We start from the raw sequence: 19297 nt of genomic DNA on the forward strand, positions 1-19297 counted from the left end.
GCAGGTAGAAGCTGAATAAGAGAGGAATAGGGATAAGATAGATGAAAAAAACATTTTGATGCATTGATATTGACATGTAACAATTAAAACTATCGTTTGTACAATAGTATTAGATTTTTTAATTGTTTACCTCCATCTTTTTTGCTATGTTGATTAATTTAGGAATTAGTAATTCACATATCATGCATGAACACCCAGCATTTAGTCCAGATATATTGCCATATAACTTTCAGATTTTGTTTGGACCACTAAAAAGGCTTTAGGAGGATAGTGTTTCACCCATGATACAGGGATTGAGAGTTTTGTATGTAATTGACTCAAGGAATTCCTACCTTTTTAGTGAAAATATAAGAAAGCTTCCAATTCGGTAAAAAAAATGTGTCAAGCAGAGTGATTATCTAGAAAAATGATGTCTTTGTATAACCATTTACATATAGCTGCTCTGGAAGTGTTATAACACAACTGTAGAATTAATGTTTTTGTGAAATTGATTTACACTATTGGCGGCTTCAAAAAAAAATTTACTGGATGTTTGTAAATTTACATAATTATATTTACAAAATTCCTCCCACAGAGAAGTTTGAACTACGATTATATTGTTTTACAAACATCTAGTAAATGTGCTTTTGAGCCTGCCAACCCAATTTCACGAAGTTTACAGCTGTGTCTTTATATTTCTATAGCAGTAATGTGTAAATGAATTTCTAAAAACAAATTCTTATTTATATTAGAATATGCCTGGTACCTACATTGACTAGAAGGATTAAATAAAATACAAAATATTTCTGACAGGAGAATAGATCTTTTTAATTTTTATATATTTTTTAAAAATACAGGTTATTATTGTTTAATTCCATTAGTATTTGTTAAAATTAGTAGACTCACATTATAATGCTCTAGTAGCCAGATGGGAATGAATACATAAATAAATGGCAGTATATTTGGCAGTAAAATATATGAAATTGGGAATTTTTCCCATACATAAATATATATATATATAAATAAAATATATACATGTTTTCAACCTGTCAGATCGTTTCGTTCAATTTCGTATCTTCCATGATGTTAACAAAATCTGCCTTTACTCAGGCCTTTGTAACTGGCTAATTGGCATAACTATTGTGCTTTTGTACACTCCTCCAAATTATTTTTTTATTTTTCAAAGTTGTACATAAATTTCAAAATTAAACCACTACTCTGAACATGATTATAATTATTTCAGTCAAATAAAATTTATTACTAATGAGTAATGCAATAAAATTAAAAATAAAATATAATCATCATTAACAATTAAACAACTATTAACTAACTAAATAAATAAATATATATAAACATTTATAAATAAGAACATTAAATACAAAGGAAAAAAAAACTTTATATTACTTTTGTAAACAAAATATAATTGGAGGAAAGGTGGGTTATATGACAATTTATTGAATAACAAATGTAATAAAAATATAGTTTTATGTAATTAATAATTTTTTTTTTAAAGAATAAATTCATAGCAGGAATTTAAAACTATGCCATAGTTGATCAGTTCACTGTTAGAAGTATCTATCTTAAAAATACACAATAGTTTCATAAAGCAATATACTTTTAAAGAAAAAAACAAAAAGAAAAAAAAAACAATAAATAACAAAACATATTTAAAATAAGATTTGATTGAACTTAATAAAACTATTATATAGTCAATATACATAAGCATTACACATATTTTTTATAGTTCAGAACAGTTGGAAGGTAACTCATCTTGTATCTTTATTTTTAACTATATTATATCAGAGCGTCATGACAAAAATCACACCTATATAAAATTTTGAAAAATCTAGCATCATCATCTATAGAACTTTAAACCCAATGATTTTTATATCACAACCTTTCATAATTTTGAGCAATTTCGTTCGTTCGTTTATTATCATCAATATTTTCAAATTAAAACTTTACATATAGTATAGGATGATTGTTGTCAAATGAACACAGGCAAGGCCTACAAGAGTATTATGATACACTATTATCGAAAATATATTTTTAGTCATAATTTACATTTTTAGACAAAGGATATTTAAAAATACACTTTTAATTTTATTATTTTCATTCATTTTTACACATTAATTTATTGTTCCATGTGGATAGAGGGGAGTGAATGGCTTCAGGAGCATGACAATAAATAAGAGGACCAGGGTCTAATGAATCCAGAATATACATGACTAGAGGTCTGACTCGCCATAGAGAGCAGTTGAAAATGACATGTAGTCCAGAGCACCGGGAATACCGTTTGGTCCTTTGTAAGGAGGCATCCTCTTTATACAGTACTCGGCCTGGTCTGGAGGAAGTTCTCTCCTCAGTTCATCAGGCAGGATATATGGCTAGAAATAGGTAAATTAATTAGACAAACAAATAAATTGGAATTTATTTTTGGCTATCATTCATCTAGATTTTCCAATAAAACATTTATAACAAAAGCTGAACTTTTAACCCCTTTATTAAACCCTAATCATAATCATCTGCAATCTTAGTTTAATTTTAAACGTCATTAAAACTCAGTACCATAATAAATTGAGATTTATCTAAAATACTCTGATGAAATTTGACTTTTGTAAGACTACTAAGGTAGTTTTGTGAGATATTAATTAATTACCTTGTCAGCAGCCAGAATGCGGAAAGAGTCAATGACTTGCTCAGCAGTATCTGTGTCTGTTGATTCTCTGGTCATGAAGTCTAGGAATGCATCAAAGTGTACATACCCAGTGCTATTTGGATCAACAACAGCCAATATTCTCTGGAAATCTATTTCACCCTAAAAATATGAAAGTTTTCTGTTATACCATTGTCTCATCTCTGATCTTTCCAGTTCATGATAATTATCTTTAATGTTTATATCATCCCAATAAAAAATAACTCATGAATTAAAAAATCATCCAGTTTTCTTATACGATCTGCTTAGTCTAAATCTTGATTATTTAAGTATTATTATTAGTAAAATATTGTTTTGAACTGTAGATTTAAATCTAATGTCAATTTGCTTGTTAAAGTGGAAATTGAAGCAAAATTAAATTAATTAACAACTAAATACTTGCCTGCCTATCTTTGCCAATGCTGTAGCCAAGAGATACCAAACATGATTTGAACTCGTCTGGCGCAAGTTGCCCAGTTCTATTTTTGTCAAAGTGGTTGAATGAAGCTCTAAATTCATTCAACTGCTCTTGAGTAATACCTTTAGAATCACGAGTAAGTATCTGATTTTCGACTTCATTAATATTCCTATTGATTGAGGTCAATAATTGTTCCCAGCCAACACGCAATGTTTCCATGGTGTATTGAGTGTACCTGAAGTTAAAATAGTAGGATAAAAATTAAGTACACTTATTTTGTAGCCAACTATATAGCTTATTTGTTTAAAAACATTATTTGTGCCTTTGAAATTAAAATAATACCTATTCTCAAAGATCATTCCTTCTTGCACAGCTTGGTGAATTTTCTCTAACTCTTCAATATGTGGTTTGTAAGCAAATACGCCCTGCTCATATTCCTTCAGTCTATGAAGTTGATCTTCAAGGGATCCCTTTTAACAGATAGCACTTATTTAGTACTTTCATAAAAAGGTTTGTTATTGACTTACATTGCTACATTTTATATATTAAAATAATATTAATTAATGAAATTATGTATAAACAATTACTACCTGCAGACCCATTCCAATGGCAGTAACAGCATCCATTTGCCTTTCAATCCAAGGTCCAACTTGATTGGCCTTTTCAGCAAACTGCCTTCTTAACATTTCATTGTCTATTTAATAATTTTAAGGAACAATATTAATAATACAGTGATATATAATTTGATAGACACTGAAAACTATATTTTCTTTTTTTTTTTTAGGTAAATAGTTGCATAAAGTGGGCATAACAAAAGCCCATGGGAAGACCAACAGATCTATTTTCTGTGGAAGGATCAGCATATCTGTCCAAGGGTAGACATTTACATCATTGTTCATTACTGTTTTGTTTATCTCAGTGATTTTTATCTTTTTTTAACAACTTTGTAAAATATGGAAATTTCTTTAAAAGGTGACTGCCTGTATAAGATAAATTGTAGTTCATACAAATAAAATTCATACAAACAATTTTAACTATCCATTAAAAAAGTCAGATTGTCAAAATTATATGCTCCAAATTTGTCTATCCAGTACTCAAAGTAAATATCTCAATGGAAGCCAGCAATTCTATTTGCCTAACAAAACTAGACCAAACCAATTTTATTTTCTCAAAAGAATCAACAAATAATAGGAAAATCTTGTATGTTATTATGATCTTTTATGTTATTATCTATTTTATTTTATCGTTCATTGAAGGGATGGCTAACTGCTGTTCTTCCACCACAATTCATTTTGCTTATTACTGTGTAATAAGCAAATTGTAAAGAAAACTAACTTAAAGGGAATGTTTCTTATTCATTAAACTATAATCTGATATTAAAAACCGTTTATAACTGCAGTTTGCTAAAGGATACTCTGTTGTTTTCTAAGTTCAGCTTGGAGGGTGGAATCTCTCTGTGGAACTAATTGCCTCACTTCAGTCCATTTTCTGGTTAAATCCTGTGAATCAAGGAATTAAAATTGATTCATATTAGTAAGTTTCTAAAAAAAAAATTAACATTTCATGATTCAAAATGTAGACATACGTTAGCAGTAAGTGTTGTATACGGATTTTCTAGGCCACCAGGGATGTGATATTTGTGGACTGTGGCTTCAACTTCCTTTACAAGGCCAACAATAGATGTATATTCTTTATCTGCTTCACCAAGAGTTGCTTTAAATTGTGAATGAGCTTCAAGAAGTCCCTGAATCTCTTCCATGGTATGAACAATAAACATGTCGACAAGATCCTCTCTGGTACCATCCAACCAATTGTTAAAGGGCTATAAAAGAGAACAAAAAGAAACTTGAAATATAAACATACAATTTTAAGTACTGTCTTGTAAAAAGTATAGAAAATAAATCAAACTTACAGCTGCTCTCTTAGCAAACTCGAGATGGAGAATGTCAATTTTTTCCAGGATTTTCTCAGCTTCATCAAGGTTTTGTCTTCTTTGCTGAGTAAGTGAACCCAACCTGTCCCACTGGTCACAAATTCTTTTGCATCTGGTGTTTACTGAGTCACAATCATGATATCGTAGAGAACTGGAAGAAAAAAGAAATTTCACAATGACTTCAGTGGTATAAAAGTGACATTTTTGGTTTTTAGATCAAACTAGGGCATTATGTCCAAGTAATTGATCATCCAGAAGAACAGTTACCTAAGCTGACAAGGTTTCAATACATCTCTGGGTATCTGTTTTATTTTATTTTTTTATCATAGTAACTTGAGTACGGAACCTCTAATAATATTTTTAACCAACTTATAATATTGTAACTAACAATACACTTATTACAAATTTTTCTTAGTAAAATTTATAAGGGCATTTCACTTTTTTTTTTCTTTTCAGAAACACATTTTTGATGTAAATAGTACTATTTATTGAAACTAAAATTTAAGGATAAGAAATGGGTCAGGACCCATGTACTTCATAGGTTAGTATTTACCTGGAATTGTTAAATAAATATGGGTACTTGGAGTAAATTAGTATTAGCTGAAAATGTTATTCAACTATTACTAAAAACTGTTCAACATTCAAGCTAGCTGAGTAATTCAGATTAAACAGGGATTTCTTTAAACATATGTTCGGAAATGCAAAGTGTATAATGGGCTAAAAAATTAGTTTGAATAAAGTTTTGTATAAACCGAGATGATAACTCATTATCATTACAACTCAAATTACTACAATAATAGTAATAAAATATTTCAATGTAATGGTAGATTTTCGAAATAGGTATTTGAATAAAAAATTTGGACCAGTACATAATAGGAATTTCTGTTAACAATAGAAAACAAATGAAGGATTCCTACAAAAAACAAGGAATGACTTAGACTTGAAATAGAATTTCAATGCATTGAAAATATGAATCTAACATTTAATCTATATTCTAAAAATAAGAAATTTTAAACAGCCAATTTTATATCAAAAGAATTTAAAGATCATCATCAAACACCTATCTATGTTCAGAGATGGGTACAAAAAATGTATTTTTAATTAATTAAAATGTATTTTTAAGAAGACATTAAAAATTTTAAAAAATGATTAGAGGTACAACATTGAAACAAAATACGTACTTGAGTTCGCCAGCAATAGCAGCTATCTGCTCTACCCTATCTTGATGAGCAGCTAGATCACTTTCAAATGCTTCATGCTTCTTCTTAAGGGCTTTCAATTCGTTTAGTCGGCATTGCCTAAAGTCACCAGACTGGAGCATTTCCTCTTTACCCCTGGTCCATTCCTCATGAATGTCTGCCTTATGCTTGAATTTCTGGGCCAAATGTTCTAGTCTCTCCAACCTATACTCCAAATAAACAATTATTATAGAAAGAGAATGAAATCAATAATAGACTATGAATAATGATACTGGAAATATTTAAAAAAAAATTAAATATGCAGGGCTAAAACCCATGAAGAGCCAGAGGTGCAGTACTTTGTATGGAAATACTGTTACTAGACCAACCGTTGAGCAAGGAGAGGATTTGGTTAGAATCAAGCTTCACTATTAGACTTTAACCCAATTAAGGGCACCCGCTTAATGAGTCTGGGTGAATCTCAAAGGGTTCCCAAACCTACACTGGACATATATAGTATACATACTTAATGACATTCAAAATTTATGTTGAAAACCAAAAAAAAAGGACCAATCACTAAAAAAACTGATCTAACAGAAAGTATCTTTATTTTATGATTTATGAAAAATCATTAATTTTTTTTAAAAACTAACTGCTTAGAATAAGTATCTTTTCAAACTCAATCTTATTACATACATAAACTTTAAGGAGAACCATCTATGGCAAGAGTATGGTTATGAAATTTCATAAGCTTTCCATTACATAATTTACTAATCTATTCCTATGAGTCAGTATTACGCTATATAGACTAAAGCCTCCCCCAATAAACTGTTTATTTAATCCAAAAGTGAATATCAGAGTTTTAGTTCTTGAAATGTTCAAACAAACAAGCTCCTTAGCTTTATGCAACGGTATATATTTGGTTATGATAGGACTCATCTTCCTCATCCACAGGACAGGATATAGGAAATTAAAAAAAAATAAGAAGTTACTGGCACTTAAATTTTTGCACCAATGTTAACCAGTTAATATATTTAAACAATTAAATCATAAACATTTCCTGAAAATGTCAATCAAACCGATAACTATACCATTTTTGAGAAACCATTTCTACAGCAGCTGATTCAAGGTGCTTATGCCACAAACATTTCACTGCCTATAAAGTACATTTTCTATGTAACCAATTCAACAAGTATTCAAAAAAAAAAATAGTGATTAAAAGAATAGTTCCTCTACATATTTTATTTTTCGTTATTGTTGTCCATTTAATTACTGCTGCACTAGAATTATCAACCTTCATTTGCATGACTTGTAAATCTTTTTTGTTTTCTAAAAAACAACTTCTAAAAGATTCTAAGTAAATAATATTTATTTATTTATCTATTGTTTATAATCATCTGACTATCCAACTTTGATAGTGATAGAAAAAGTAACAATTTTAATTCAAGAGTCTGTCCTCATTGGACATTACTTCAGTACAGTACAGTCATTTATAACATTGGCTTTTTTTGAAAAATTAATAATTGCCAAAAAAAAAAAGATGTGCAATTTATAGATATGGAGGGAAGGGCGCACTGTGAGGAGGTCTGGAAAATAAAGTTAAAACTATTTTGCCATCCACTTCATTACATTACAAGGCAGTAGTTATTAAAATTTATATCATGGCACACCCAATTAACAAATCTTGACTTTCCTATTTGGAAACCAATAAGTATTTTTAATTAAATACATTGGTTAAAAATACAACACAATAAAAAAAGATCTTTATGAATAATACCTCATCATTTCAGAAAGAAGCCACTCTTCAAATGATTTTTCAGCCAGTTCTAGTCCTTTCCATGCGTTGGCAATATCCTGAACAAGCATTTAGGAAGTGAGAAGAATACCAACAAATTTGATGAGGCAAATACAAAAACTTTTTTTTTTTATACATACCGAAACCATCTTGCCTTCAGTTGGCATGTATGCAGGCCTGTTAGAAAGACGTAATTTTGTTTGTAAGGTATTAAAGTTAGTTTCTAGTTTAGCTTTCTGTTCAACTCTTGGGGGTTTCAGTTTTCTTCTGTAAGTTCTATATTCTTCCAACTTTTTCTGCACACCAGCTAATGAATTATCAGTAACCCTCGACTCTAACCATGGCATTGTGCGACGAATCCATTCAAGAAGCTTTAAGGGAAAAAAAATCATGATATTAATCATAATATTTGTTATTTAAGAATAAAATATACAACTATTTATATCAAGAATTTCATTAAAAGTTTTGAAATTCAACTTCATAAAAAATATTTTTGATTTTTATTTATTTGAATAAATTAATTTTTTTATGTATAAGGTAACAAGTTAAGATAGAACCTAGTGGGCAGAGCTTCAGCACAAAGGTTATTCTCAAGGAAAGAAAATCTTTCTCCATCTATATAACTTAACACCTGAATTGGACCAATATTAGCAAAGATATGATGAATCTATGTATTTTATTTTTTCCGTATTTATGTTTAATGTATTCTCAGCAGATTTCCATGGTAATCTAATCACAGAAATCAATAATATTGAGTTTCAAACATTTCTCCTTAACAGATTAGATATGCGATGTTGAGGAAGCATACTTATCTTCTTGAATTGCTGTATATGCACTAGAAGGGTCTTTCTTAAGTTGTTAACCTATTTTTATATTTTTTTTTTCTCTTTCGATTTTCTTAGAATAAATGAAAATTTAAAATTACTGTTAATAAAATGAAATTTGAAATTGCTATCAATACATAAAAAGTGTGTTCAATAGATGATTGTAAATCATAATTTTTGAAACAGTATTTTAAAATTTTATTTTAAATGAAGAAGTTTCAATATAATGACAATTTTAGAAAGGTAATGAATATACTCTAATGTTAATGTTCATGTCTAAGGTAATGAATGACTTACATCACTTGCAAGACGTTCGTATTCTTCCATCAATCGCTCATTTTCTTGGTTTACTTTAAGAACCTTACATATCCTATTGGCAGCAGTTTCAGCCTATTTTGAAAAGAAATTCCAACATTAACTTAGTACTTTTCCAAATGATTAATTAAAAATAAATGCCTATGATTAATGATAAACAGTTACTTCTAAAGTTAATGCAATAAAGTACATAGCATAAGTTAACTATTGTAAAAAATGTATTAAATGTCAAAAAGCATTAAGCAGTTTTTTAGCAATTAATAAAACAAACAATAATGACAACTACTGATGAATAAGTTATTATACAGTCGCTTATATAATTAACAAATTTATCATAGAATGAATTATACAAGCAAGATACAAATTTTATGCAGAGAAGAAAGAAACAGTCCGTATTATAAAAGCTAGAAGGTTAAAATAAAGTAAACTAGCCAAATATAAACAGTACATAATGGTTCTAAATAATTGTTAAAAGAAATACCTTCTGAGCTCCTGAGAAGCAGTGGTAATATGACGAAACGTAGGTCATAATGACACGTTCGTCAGGCATTGCTGTATTTGTCATGTCTGTTCCGGTCAGCGAGACAGAAGAGAAACAGAAAAGTAGCAATCAAATTAATCACACACACTGTTAGTGAACAAACAAGACTGACATATATTAACATTAGAAACATAATAAGAACATGTGTAAAAGCATTCTAAAAAAATTATTAAAATCCGACCAACTAAATAAAATCTGATGCCAAAATTTAAAAACACCAGACACTCTAAAAGTAATAAACAATTGTGAGATTTATTTTACTTTTGCTTATGCTTGATTTTTAAGGAAAAGAAACATTTATTTAATCTGAATTAATTCAAAACAAAACTTTATATATAAATTTTATTGAAAGATGATTTATATCTTCCAACATAAAAAGAAAAAGTAGTAAATGCTAAAATACTATAATGTTTGTTCATTCATTCTATGGCCATTAGGAGTTCAGGGAAATTTCCAACCTGATTCAAAAGGATTTTACTATTAAATTTGTATCACAATGATTAAAATGGTATATGGGAAATAAACATTTTGATTTTCAATAGATACATAATCCAGTATTGTAGTAAAACAAGGTGCTAACTGAATATTGAGTACAAGAGGAAGGATATGATTGCTCACGTCCAGGGCATTAAAAGAATTGAGAGGATAGGAAAGATATGATAGAGATGAAACAATGTATCTAAGACAAAAGAGATAGTTAAAAAGGATTGATGGGTGGCAGGGAATGAGAAAGAGGAAGACTATAACAATATTTTCGGAAAACAATTAAAACATTGTTGACTCAATTTCTTAGCAATGGGATTCAGGGTTCCTTGCAAAATTAAATTTATATGACTCATCATTAATCATATAAAATATTTTTCACAACTGATAGATAAGTTTTAAAATTGATCCTTTATACTCTATAAACAAGCAGTCATCGATGTTGTGTAAAGCAAAAATAAAATTGTTAAAACAAATAAACTATATAATATAGTTATTAAAAAGATGCAATATATCCTAAAACACATTGAAAATGTTATAAATATTTTAATATAGGTCAGTCAGAGATGAAAAAATCCACTCAAAACAGTTAAAACAATAAGCAAGTTTTGTTTATTACAAAGTAACTAATAAAAGCTCAATGCATCATTTTTATTTTTGGATTCGGGGTCACACTGGATACCTGTTGAGCGCCTTGGAAAGCGTGGTAATAGCATGAGACGTACGTCATAATAGCCCTCTCATCCGGTTTGGGCGTGTTGATCAAATCTATATTAATATTAATAAATTTAATAACACTTAGTTTTCTAATAAAAATATACCCATAACAAACAATAAGAAAATAAACAACCTTAACAATGCAAAACTTTTTAATTTTTTATTAAGTGTGATTCAAAAAGAATAAAATCTGAAGTAAAAGTAAATAGTCAAAATAATTCTGTTTAAAAAAAATAGATCAATAAATGGGTATTTTAAAGAGTATTACTTGGAAAAGAACAAAGTTATTAAACAATTATAGAGCTGTTGCCTGATAGGAAGATATAAAACTATTTTTGACAAGATATCCTTTGAAAAAAAACTTAAAACTAAATGAATTTAATCAAAAAACAGTAATTTTTTACATAGATTCAAAACTAACTAGTAAGAAATATTGTATCAGGGCAGCTTAACTTGATTTTTTGTACAGAATTTTAAAATAAATAAATGAATCTCACCTTCTGGATCCAACATACGAGGAATATCCAAGTATTTTTCAGCAACATCAAAGGCTGTGTTCAAGTTCTGCAGAGGGTTGTCTTTAGAAAGCTTATTATAGTCGATCAAATCTGGTCGATGACGGTGGATAAGAGCACAGAATGCCAAACCATCCTTGAAACTAAAAGAAATTTTAACAATTTTTAACATGGTATAAGAATAATATTTTTAAATTCATCAAATATGTTTCAGAATCATTCTAAAATACTATATATTGTATAAAAATAAATTGATTTAGTGACTGGTAAAAAATATGAGTGTAAAAAAATAGAATTATTTCTCTAAATATATAACAGATCATGTAATTAAGAAAAAAAATACTCGTCCACTAACATTTTTTTAGGTTTGGAGATAAACTGTTTCTTTTACAGCTCACTCATAATGTGACTTTTTCCTTATAAATTATACTTATTTCGAGTCAAATGGACTAATTTTTTATGCTTGCAATGCCTCGGGAGATTGGGGGAACCTCAACTATTACAATCTATGAAGTGTTTATGACTTACTATTCTGTAAGGAAGTACCGTTTTTGAGTAATAGTTAATCAAGAAAAGGGCCATCTTCGACAAATGGAGTTAAGACTTCACCTTAGCAACCTCATAACTGTAGTGGTTCTAGTTCCAATCTGGCCTAGAGGAGGGGAGGTCAACTTTTATTTCATTGGGGTTCCACAGAATGAAAACTTGACCCTCCCACAGGGTTAGAATCAAGTGATAGCCCCCTCCCCCCCATTCCTCACTTCCAATTTCAGAAATTACCAGGCAGGGAAAACAAAAAGTACTAAGATTAATTAAGAAAGTGATCAGGTCAAGATCAAGCTAAACTGCCATTTAGAGGCATGATGTTCCCCAAGAGGGTCTTCTGAGCCCACGATCAATCCGTGGCTGATATTATAGAATAAATAACTATTTAGCATACTCAGCTCGGCTCTAACCCAGGACCAAGAGTAAGGAGTCCAGCACCTTAGCCACTGATCAACCTCATCTATCTCACCCATGCCTATTTCTATGTAAAATTACTTTTCATTAGAAAGTATTAGTTATTTCTTAATTTCATATTTAAAAGAGGCTAGAGGATATTGATACCACAAATTGTAAGTCAATTTATCATTTAATTTAAACATACCTCAAATGGAAATTTTGTACATTGACATTCTTGTAAGGAGCTGTCTTCCTTTGACACCATAACAACAGACCTTCTTTGGCAGTCATTTCTTCCACAGAAATATCTTGAATGGCAAATCTCAGGATGATAGTCCAAATCATACCCAGTGTCATTTTTAGGTTACCATCAACAATTTCTAGAAATGCCAAACATTATGAAATCATCAAGCCATGGTCTATGTAATATTTTTATATCAAGAAGGTTAAATACTCATAAATCATTCAGAATGACAAACAGGAGTTTAATGCTAATTGGTTAACTTCATAGATATTATAAGTACCAATTTCAAATCTAAAAATTTAAAATAAAATGCCAAGATTAGGTTTTAAAGTGTTTTAACTGATGCAAAAATTGATGTACCAAGAAACAAATAAAAGTAAAAAATAAGAAATTACAGGATGCAGTAAAATCTTACATAATTGTTAACCAGAAATTAATGCAGGCTCACTTACAATATCTGTGAAGTTAATTCTTAATATAATATGTATTGATTCTCACCTTCAGCGCCTATTGATACTAATTTTACACCCTTGCTAGCAATGAAATCGAGGGCCTTGTTAACATTGGCAATCTTATGGAAGCGCATTTTCCCTCTGTCTGGTTTGGGTAGGGTTTCACCAGAGATAACTTCTAATAGGAGCATCAATTTCAACCCATTTCGGAAGTCTTCTTCAATGTTATCAATGGAAGTACCAGCTTTCCTCAAATGTGAATTGCACCAAGCAGTAAAGGTCTGGAAAATGATTTTATAATTTTACAATATGTTTTATTTCATTGAAGAATAAATGAATAATTCATTTAAAAAAAAAAAGACAAGTTATCATCACAGTTATAATCTATATATATATATACACACACACACAGGACAACAAGAGAAATGCATCAACAAAGAAATACAAAATAAGGTATTCCATATAAAAGGCATAGGAATATTTATATGAAAAGAACTTTCCAAAATGTTACCATATTTATTTGTGCATTATTCCAAAACAGGATATGTACAGCAAATACATTAACACTTTAATGTAACAGCATTGCAATAAGTGAAAACTTAACATTTGATTGTAATTAAGTTAGTAAAATGTAAAATTGTTTTTGGTCAACATTTTGACAATCTAACCTTTAATAAGGCAAAGCACAAGAAGGTACTGTCATTATCATTAAAATGTCACTAATGTCAAATTACTATGTCACAGTTACTACACCACATATACACATTGTACGTCACTAAAGCACAGTCATATACACTTACCCATTACATTACATAACATTGTACACAAAAAAACTATATAACTTTTGTAGCAGTTTATTGTTCCCACCCTATGTACGAGTTTACATCCTCCATATTGTCTGAGTTCTTAAGATGAATAAGTCGGTGTTTTATTACTGGAGGCAAGTAAAACGCCAAACACCAATGCTGGAGTTCAAGATTGTAAACCCCTAGAGGAAGTGACTTATTGTGTTTTGTTCAAAAACTGTCATTAGACATAACCCCTAAGTCTCCCATTTACAGGCCTACTTCTAGGTGTAAAACCTCAGGTTTACTTGACTTCTTAACTAAAGTATTAAGAAAAGTAAACTAAAGGACTACTAAACTATAGGATTAAGAAAAGTACCCCAAGACCATAAGTACGAGCTTTGACCTTTGCAGTGATCACTTCCTAGAGCAAATTTTTTTTTTAAGAGCCTTCGGAGGCACTAAAGAGACCTACATTCACACAAGGTATTATGGACTGGGACTTATATAGAACCTACACTCAAATCTCTCAGTCCCTGTTTCAATCAAAACTGAGGGAAAACTAGAGGAAGCAGTGGAATAGTTCATGAAAACCATACAACATGCAGCATGGTCAGCATCAGTATCTATATACAAAATGGCAGATTAACAGATAACCATCGGGCAGCCAAACATTTAATAAACTAAATAATAAACTTAAATGACAAATTGCTAAATCTGACTGGCCAAACTTTGACACTTACATTAAATGCCGCCTGACAGACAATGTGAGTTTACGCAAACTCATGAAATGCCAGCACCTCTTAAAAAAGAGTATGTTTCTTGGGCTTGGATGAAGAAAAATTGGAGCTCTTTACCAACTGTCTCTCTTCCTTATTTACACCATAGAACTGACAATACAATCAGAGAACATGACACCTTTGTAAATCATACGTTAAGACATACCATTACAACTGACACTACCACCACCCTCATTCACCCCCCACAGAAGTAGCACAACAAATTAGATATTTACAAAAAAAAACCGTAATATGACTTGATAAATGGTAATTACAAGCATATGCTATGTAATACATATAAAAGCAAATGCCCAGAATTGACAAGAATATTGACAGCTATCTATGCTGACAGCCATAATTACAAGACATCAAAATGCAACACAGGCCTCATTATACTTAGAACATAACTCATAAAAGTTACACGACTGAAGCTAACTATAGAAGATTCAACTGAGCAATGAATAGTCTCAAAACAATATTTACTACACAGTACTTACTACAATACTTACTTACTACTAAACAAGAGATATGCCCTTCAATATCCATCAACAACCCACTCATCACGCAAACAGATGGAGTGTAATACCTCGGACTAACATTTAATAGGAGAATGACATAAGGACTACATATTAAAAAACATCATTCATTAAACCAGAGGAGGAGCAGAAGGGGGATAGAAAAAGAACAACAAACAATGAGAAAAAAAATTGTTAAATTTGCAGCCATTGTTCCTCAAACTGAAGGTGCATGCCTGTATTGCTCAAAGGGTAAGGTGAAATAAATAAATAATAAAAAGTGTAACCTTGAGTTAATAAAGACCTCATTTAATATAATAACATTGATTTTATTTCAAAATATTTTGAAGAGAATAGTTGTTTTGGAAAAGTTGATAATTGATTGAAATAAATGAGTGATGTCTATACAAGTGCTGAAAAATTAGAAGACATCAAAACGGGGATAACATAACTTTATTTATTATTATAATTAAGTATAATGACCTCTATTTATACTTGTGTTCTCAATGTTCTTAATGATGAGAACATACTTGACTGTGGATAATATGTAAGAAGAGAAGATGGTTGGGGGTGAGGTAGGAGAATAATATAAATAAGTTTTTTGAACTTATTTGTATTATTCTCTGACCACACCCCCAACTATCTTCTCATATAATGTTCTTGTTAAAAAAAATAAAATAATGTATATGTTTATTTTTTGAAATAAAAAAAATCTATGAATGCAGTATCTTATTACCAGAGTTGGGCTACTATGAAACTAATCATACTCAAGTTGTTTGAGGAAGAATGTTAAAGTTTTCTTTCCTCAAAAATTTCCACATTTTTTTCATATAAATTGAACAGAAGAGGTATGACTCAGTTCTAAGGAGAAATTCATTCAAAGTTAAAGGATACTTCATGAATGAAAGTTCTCATCCATTCAGGTTATTAACCGCTCCAGATTCACAAAGTTAATGAACAGTTAACCATCACGTGAGAGATTAGCTTACCACAAGTCCACTTTTGCCCTTCTTTCGATCCCAAGAAGCGCTTAATTAAAAAAAGGAAAAGCCTGTCTTCTCCCGCGAACCTCCCACAAATTACTTCAAGTTTACAATTAACCTAATTTTCAATTTCATTAAGTAATTAAAATGGTGAACTGTATACCGACAAGCAAGAGCATTAAACGTCTATAATACGAAATTTTGATTGATTTCTTTTCCTCATCCTATAAACTAGAGAAGTAATTGTTCAGAATGAAATTTGGAACAATCTACCAAAGATCATTTATTTCCAAATCAAATCAATGAGAGGGATGCATGAAAAAACTGATAAAAAATTAATGAATGTCTTGTCTACAGGAAGAGAAGCCTATAGTACTTCTATACAAAGGCAGTGTGGAGAGTAGTGCTTTAACTGATTTGTTTCCGAACTAATATGAAGTAAAATTTTTAAGGGTTGAGAGGACCCAGAATGGTAAGTCAAACCACGGTTGATATCCTATCAAAACCAACTATTTTGCTCTCGGACCAAAATATATACAAACGAGTCTCCGATTCGCGAGAAGAATAATTAACAATAATGGACCAACGACATTATCGTTGTTACCTACGGTTCAGTGTAGATGATGGACTAAAGAAACTTGTAAAGTGCATGGAGTTATATTCTATAAAAATATATTTTTAGACGAACTGTTTCTTTCAACTAAAGAACATGAGGCGTAGCATTTGTTTACGACCATAAAATATACAGGTATATATAAACGTAGCGTTATTGTCGCAGGTGTTTCACCCTCCAACATGTTATTAGTCAACTGATAATAAAAGCTATGTATAATAACTGCAAATATGATTAAATCAATAATACTAACAACAATCTCTAAAACTAAGACTAAAGTTAAAATTTATCTTACCTAGAAAGGTCACTTTGCAAGTTATAAGCCCAAAATGAAAACAAAAAAAAGTAATTGGTTTTTAGTGGTTGGTTGGATGATTTCTCATATTTTGTGTAAAAAAAATTGTTTGACAACTTCAGATTCGTGTTTAGCAACCCTAAACAACATAAAGTAATTCACTAAACACACACATACATGATGAATGAATTGTTCTTAATACATAATAAATAAATATTACTTGATATGTAACGTATATAAGCATTTTCAAATAAATTGAAACCTGTATTTTTATTTCTTCCATTAATTAAAAATAATTATGTTAAATTGAATGCTGACTTTTCAAATAATTTCGGCATATTCATCCGCCATTTATCTAATTTATTAGATAATCTATATTAAGTGCTAATTTCAACTAGATATACAATTAATGAACAATAAACGTATTGTTGTTTATTTATTTTTAAATGCTTTTTGTTATAAATATATTTTCAATTTGTTTTTTGGGAAGGAGGGTGTTATGAATCTAAACATGTAATTATCATTCATTGGATTTTTACAGTTGCTAATATCGACATTTTATTCAAGATACAGCATCACAATTTAACTATTATATAGTTTGGCAGAATTATGCGATATAGGTGTCGTTTTTTGGGTGTCCAGGATTCTGTTTCTGAATTGAATTTATTTTTTTTAACATTTCTATTTATTGTTACATTTGGAGTTCTGGGAACGTTTTTTGGGTGTTCTGAAAACAATTTTTGAATTTGTGTTTGTGTGCATGCGGAGGGTTCCTCTTTAAAATAGAATTAAGACATCTGAAAACCCAACAAACGATTTTCATGTCCTGGAAAAGTAAAAAAGTAACAATAAACAAACGCGAATGCGAGATAGAATAACAGAATTAGTACTACTGAAAACCCTATGAACGATCTCCTCGTCGAAGAAAACCACAAAAATAACAATAATCCAAAATGGTGGAGCAGTAAAAAATAAGATTCTAAAAACAGATAATCAGAACCACCGAAAAAACAATAAATGATCCCCACATCGAAATGCACATGAGCGGTAACAAATACTACCGTAATATATGGTAAATTCGAAAATAGAATCCTGGAAACCAAATAAACGATACCTATATCGAAGAATTCTGCCAGATTATATTGTAATTAAATCGAAAAGCTGGATTATGAATTAAATGTCGATAATGGCAGCTCCGAAAAATCCAATGAACGATAATTAAATAGTTAAAATACACAATCGCCCACTCCTCAAAAAAATATAAATACAATTATAGCAATAAGAATTTAGAAATAAATAAACTATTATAATTTTAGTTTTCATTAATTTTATATCCAGTTAAAATTAGCACTTAATATAGATTATCTAATAAATGTCGGATGAATATGCTAAAATTATTCGAAAAGTCATTTTTGAAATAAACAAAATTATTTTTAATTAGTAAAAGCAATAAAATATAATTTTTATGAAATTATTCAATTCCCGTCGGGTTACAATTGAAAATAGAAATGAAATATGCATTTTAGATATCTTCCTAAGTGTTATATAAGGGGTATAATTACAAAAATTAATTTTTTTTATTTGAAAAATAACTTTATATCAAACAAACAACATAATTGTTTTACTACAAATAGAGAACGGAATCGTTTTCATGTAAAAACTTTTCACTTTTTTTTAAAAGGAGGAACGAAAATAAAACCGCCTCGGATTTCAAAAGGTCTAGACATGCCAGCCAGTGGTTAATAATATACGATAACACAGTACTATACAAAAATTAATAACTGAGTGCGAATATAATCAACAATTAAAGAGTTCTGTTAAAAAAAATAAAAACAAACATTTAGTTTGACATGGAAGGTTTACCATAGGGCAGGCAGATTCAGAAGAAATCTGTTTGCAATACAAACTGTGTATTATTTAATCTAATAATATTTTACCTTTCTTTGTTGTAAAAATATGAATAGCAGTTGAGTTAGGAATGCTAAAAAACATTGTGTTCATCAAAATAGCGCAATAGGGAGCAGGCGAAGCATACCATAAGGCAAAACAAATATTTAACAGGCTAAATGATATAGCTATGGGAAGATAATTGCCAACTATGGTACAGCTATTAGATCTCTAACAGGCAGCATACTAAACTATAACAGCTTATCTCAAACTGCCACGGTCAGCAAAGTGGAAAAAATCTTTTTATACCCCGTAGCACATAACCAGGCAAGATATAGTAGTTCTAATTAAAAAACTTCAGCAAACACCTCATTAAGGAATTACAATAAATTAATAAGCATCTTTATTA

General features: G+C 29.8%; 1 protein-coding gene across 3 annotated transcripts in view; it reads right to left on the reverse strand.

The window, feature by feature from the left end:
- Nucleotides 1-782: 782 nt before the first annotated feature.
- Nucleotides 783-19297, reverse strand: part of Actn (alpha actinin) — a 69187-nt gene continuing 50672 nt past the window's right edge. The window contains exons 2-18 of one of the 3 annotated variants that reach the window (XM_014427149.2): nucleotides 13078-13312; nucleotides 12541-12715; nucleotides 11376-11536; nucleotides 10837-10929; nucleotides 9619-9704; nucleotides 9120-9212; nucleotides 8139-8369; nucleotides 7981-8057; nucleotides 6207-6428; nucleotides 5005-5176; nucleotides 4678-4914; nucleotides 4507-4591; nucleotides 3683-3786; nucleotides 3435-3562; nucleotides 3078-3327; nucleotides 2639-2797; nucleotides 783-2366 (exon numbers count right to left, since the gene is read on the reverse strand). In XM_014427149.2, the coding sequence (XP_014282635.1) occupies nucleotides 2208-2366; nucleotides 2639-2797; nucleotides 3078-3327; nucleotides 3435-3562; nucleotides 3683-3786; nucleotides 4507-4591; nucleotides 4678-4914; nucleotides 5005-5176; nucleotides 6207-6428; nucleotides 7981-8057; nucleotides 8139-8369; nucleotides 9120-9212; nucleotides 9619-9704; nucleotides 10837-10929; nucleotides 11376-11536; nucleotides 12541-12715; nucleotides 13078-13312 (2667 nt within the window). In that variant the 3' untranslated portion in view covers nucleotides 783-2207. The remainder of the gene's footprint in view (nucleotides 2367-2638; nucleotides 2798-3077; nucleotides 3328-3434; nucleotides 3563-3682; nucleotides 3787-4506; nucleotides 4592-4677; nucleotides 4915-5004; nucleotides 5177-6206; nucleotides 6429-7980; nucleotides 8058-8138; nucleotides 8370-9119; nucleotides 9213-9618; nucleotides 9705-10836; nucleotides 10930-11375; nucleotides 11537-12540; nucleotides 12716-13077; nucleotides 13313-19297) is intronic. The other 2 variants (XM_014427148.2, XM_014427147.2) reach the window with 2 other exon arrangements.

This window comes from Halyomorpha halys, unplaced genomic scaffold, assembly GCF_000696795.3.
Source record: "Halyomorpha halys isolate HHAL.00 unplaced genomic scaffold, Hhal_1.1 Scaffold624.1, whole genome shotgun sequence".
In the NCBI taxonomy this organism is placed as follows: domain Eukaryota; kingdom Metazoa; phylum Arthropoda; class Insecta; order Hemiptera; family Pentatomidae; genus Halyomorpha; species Halyomorpha halys.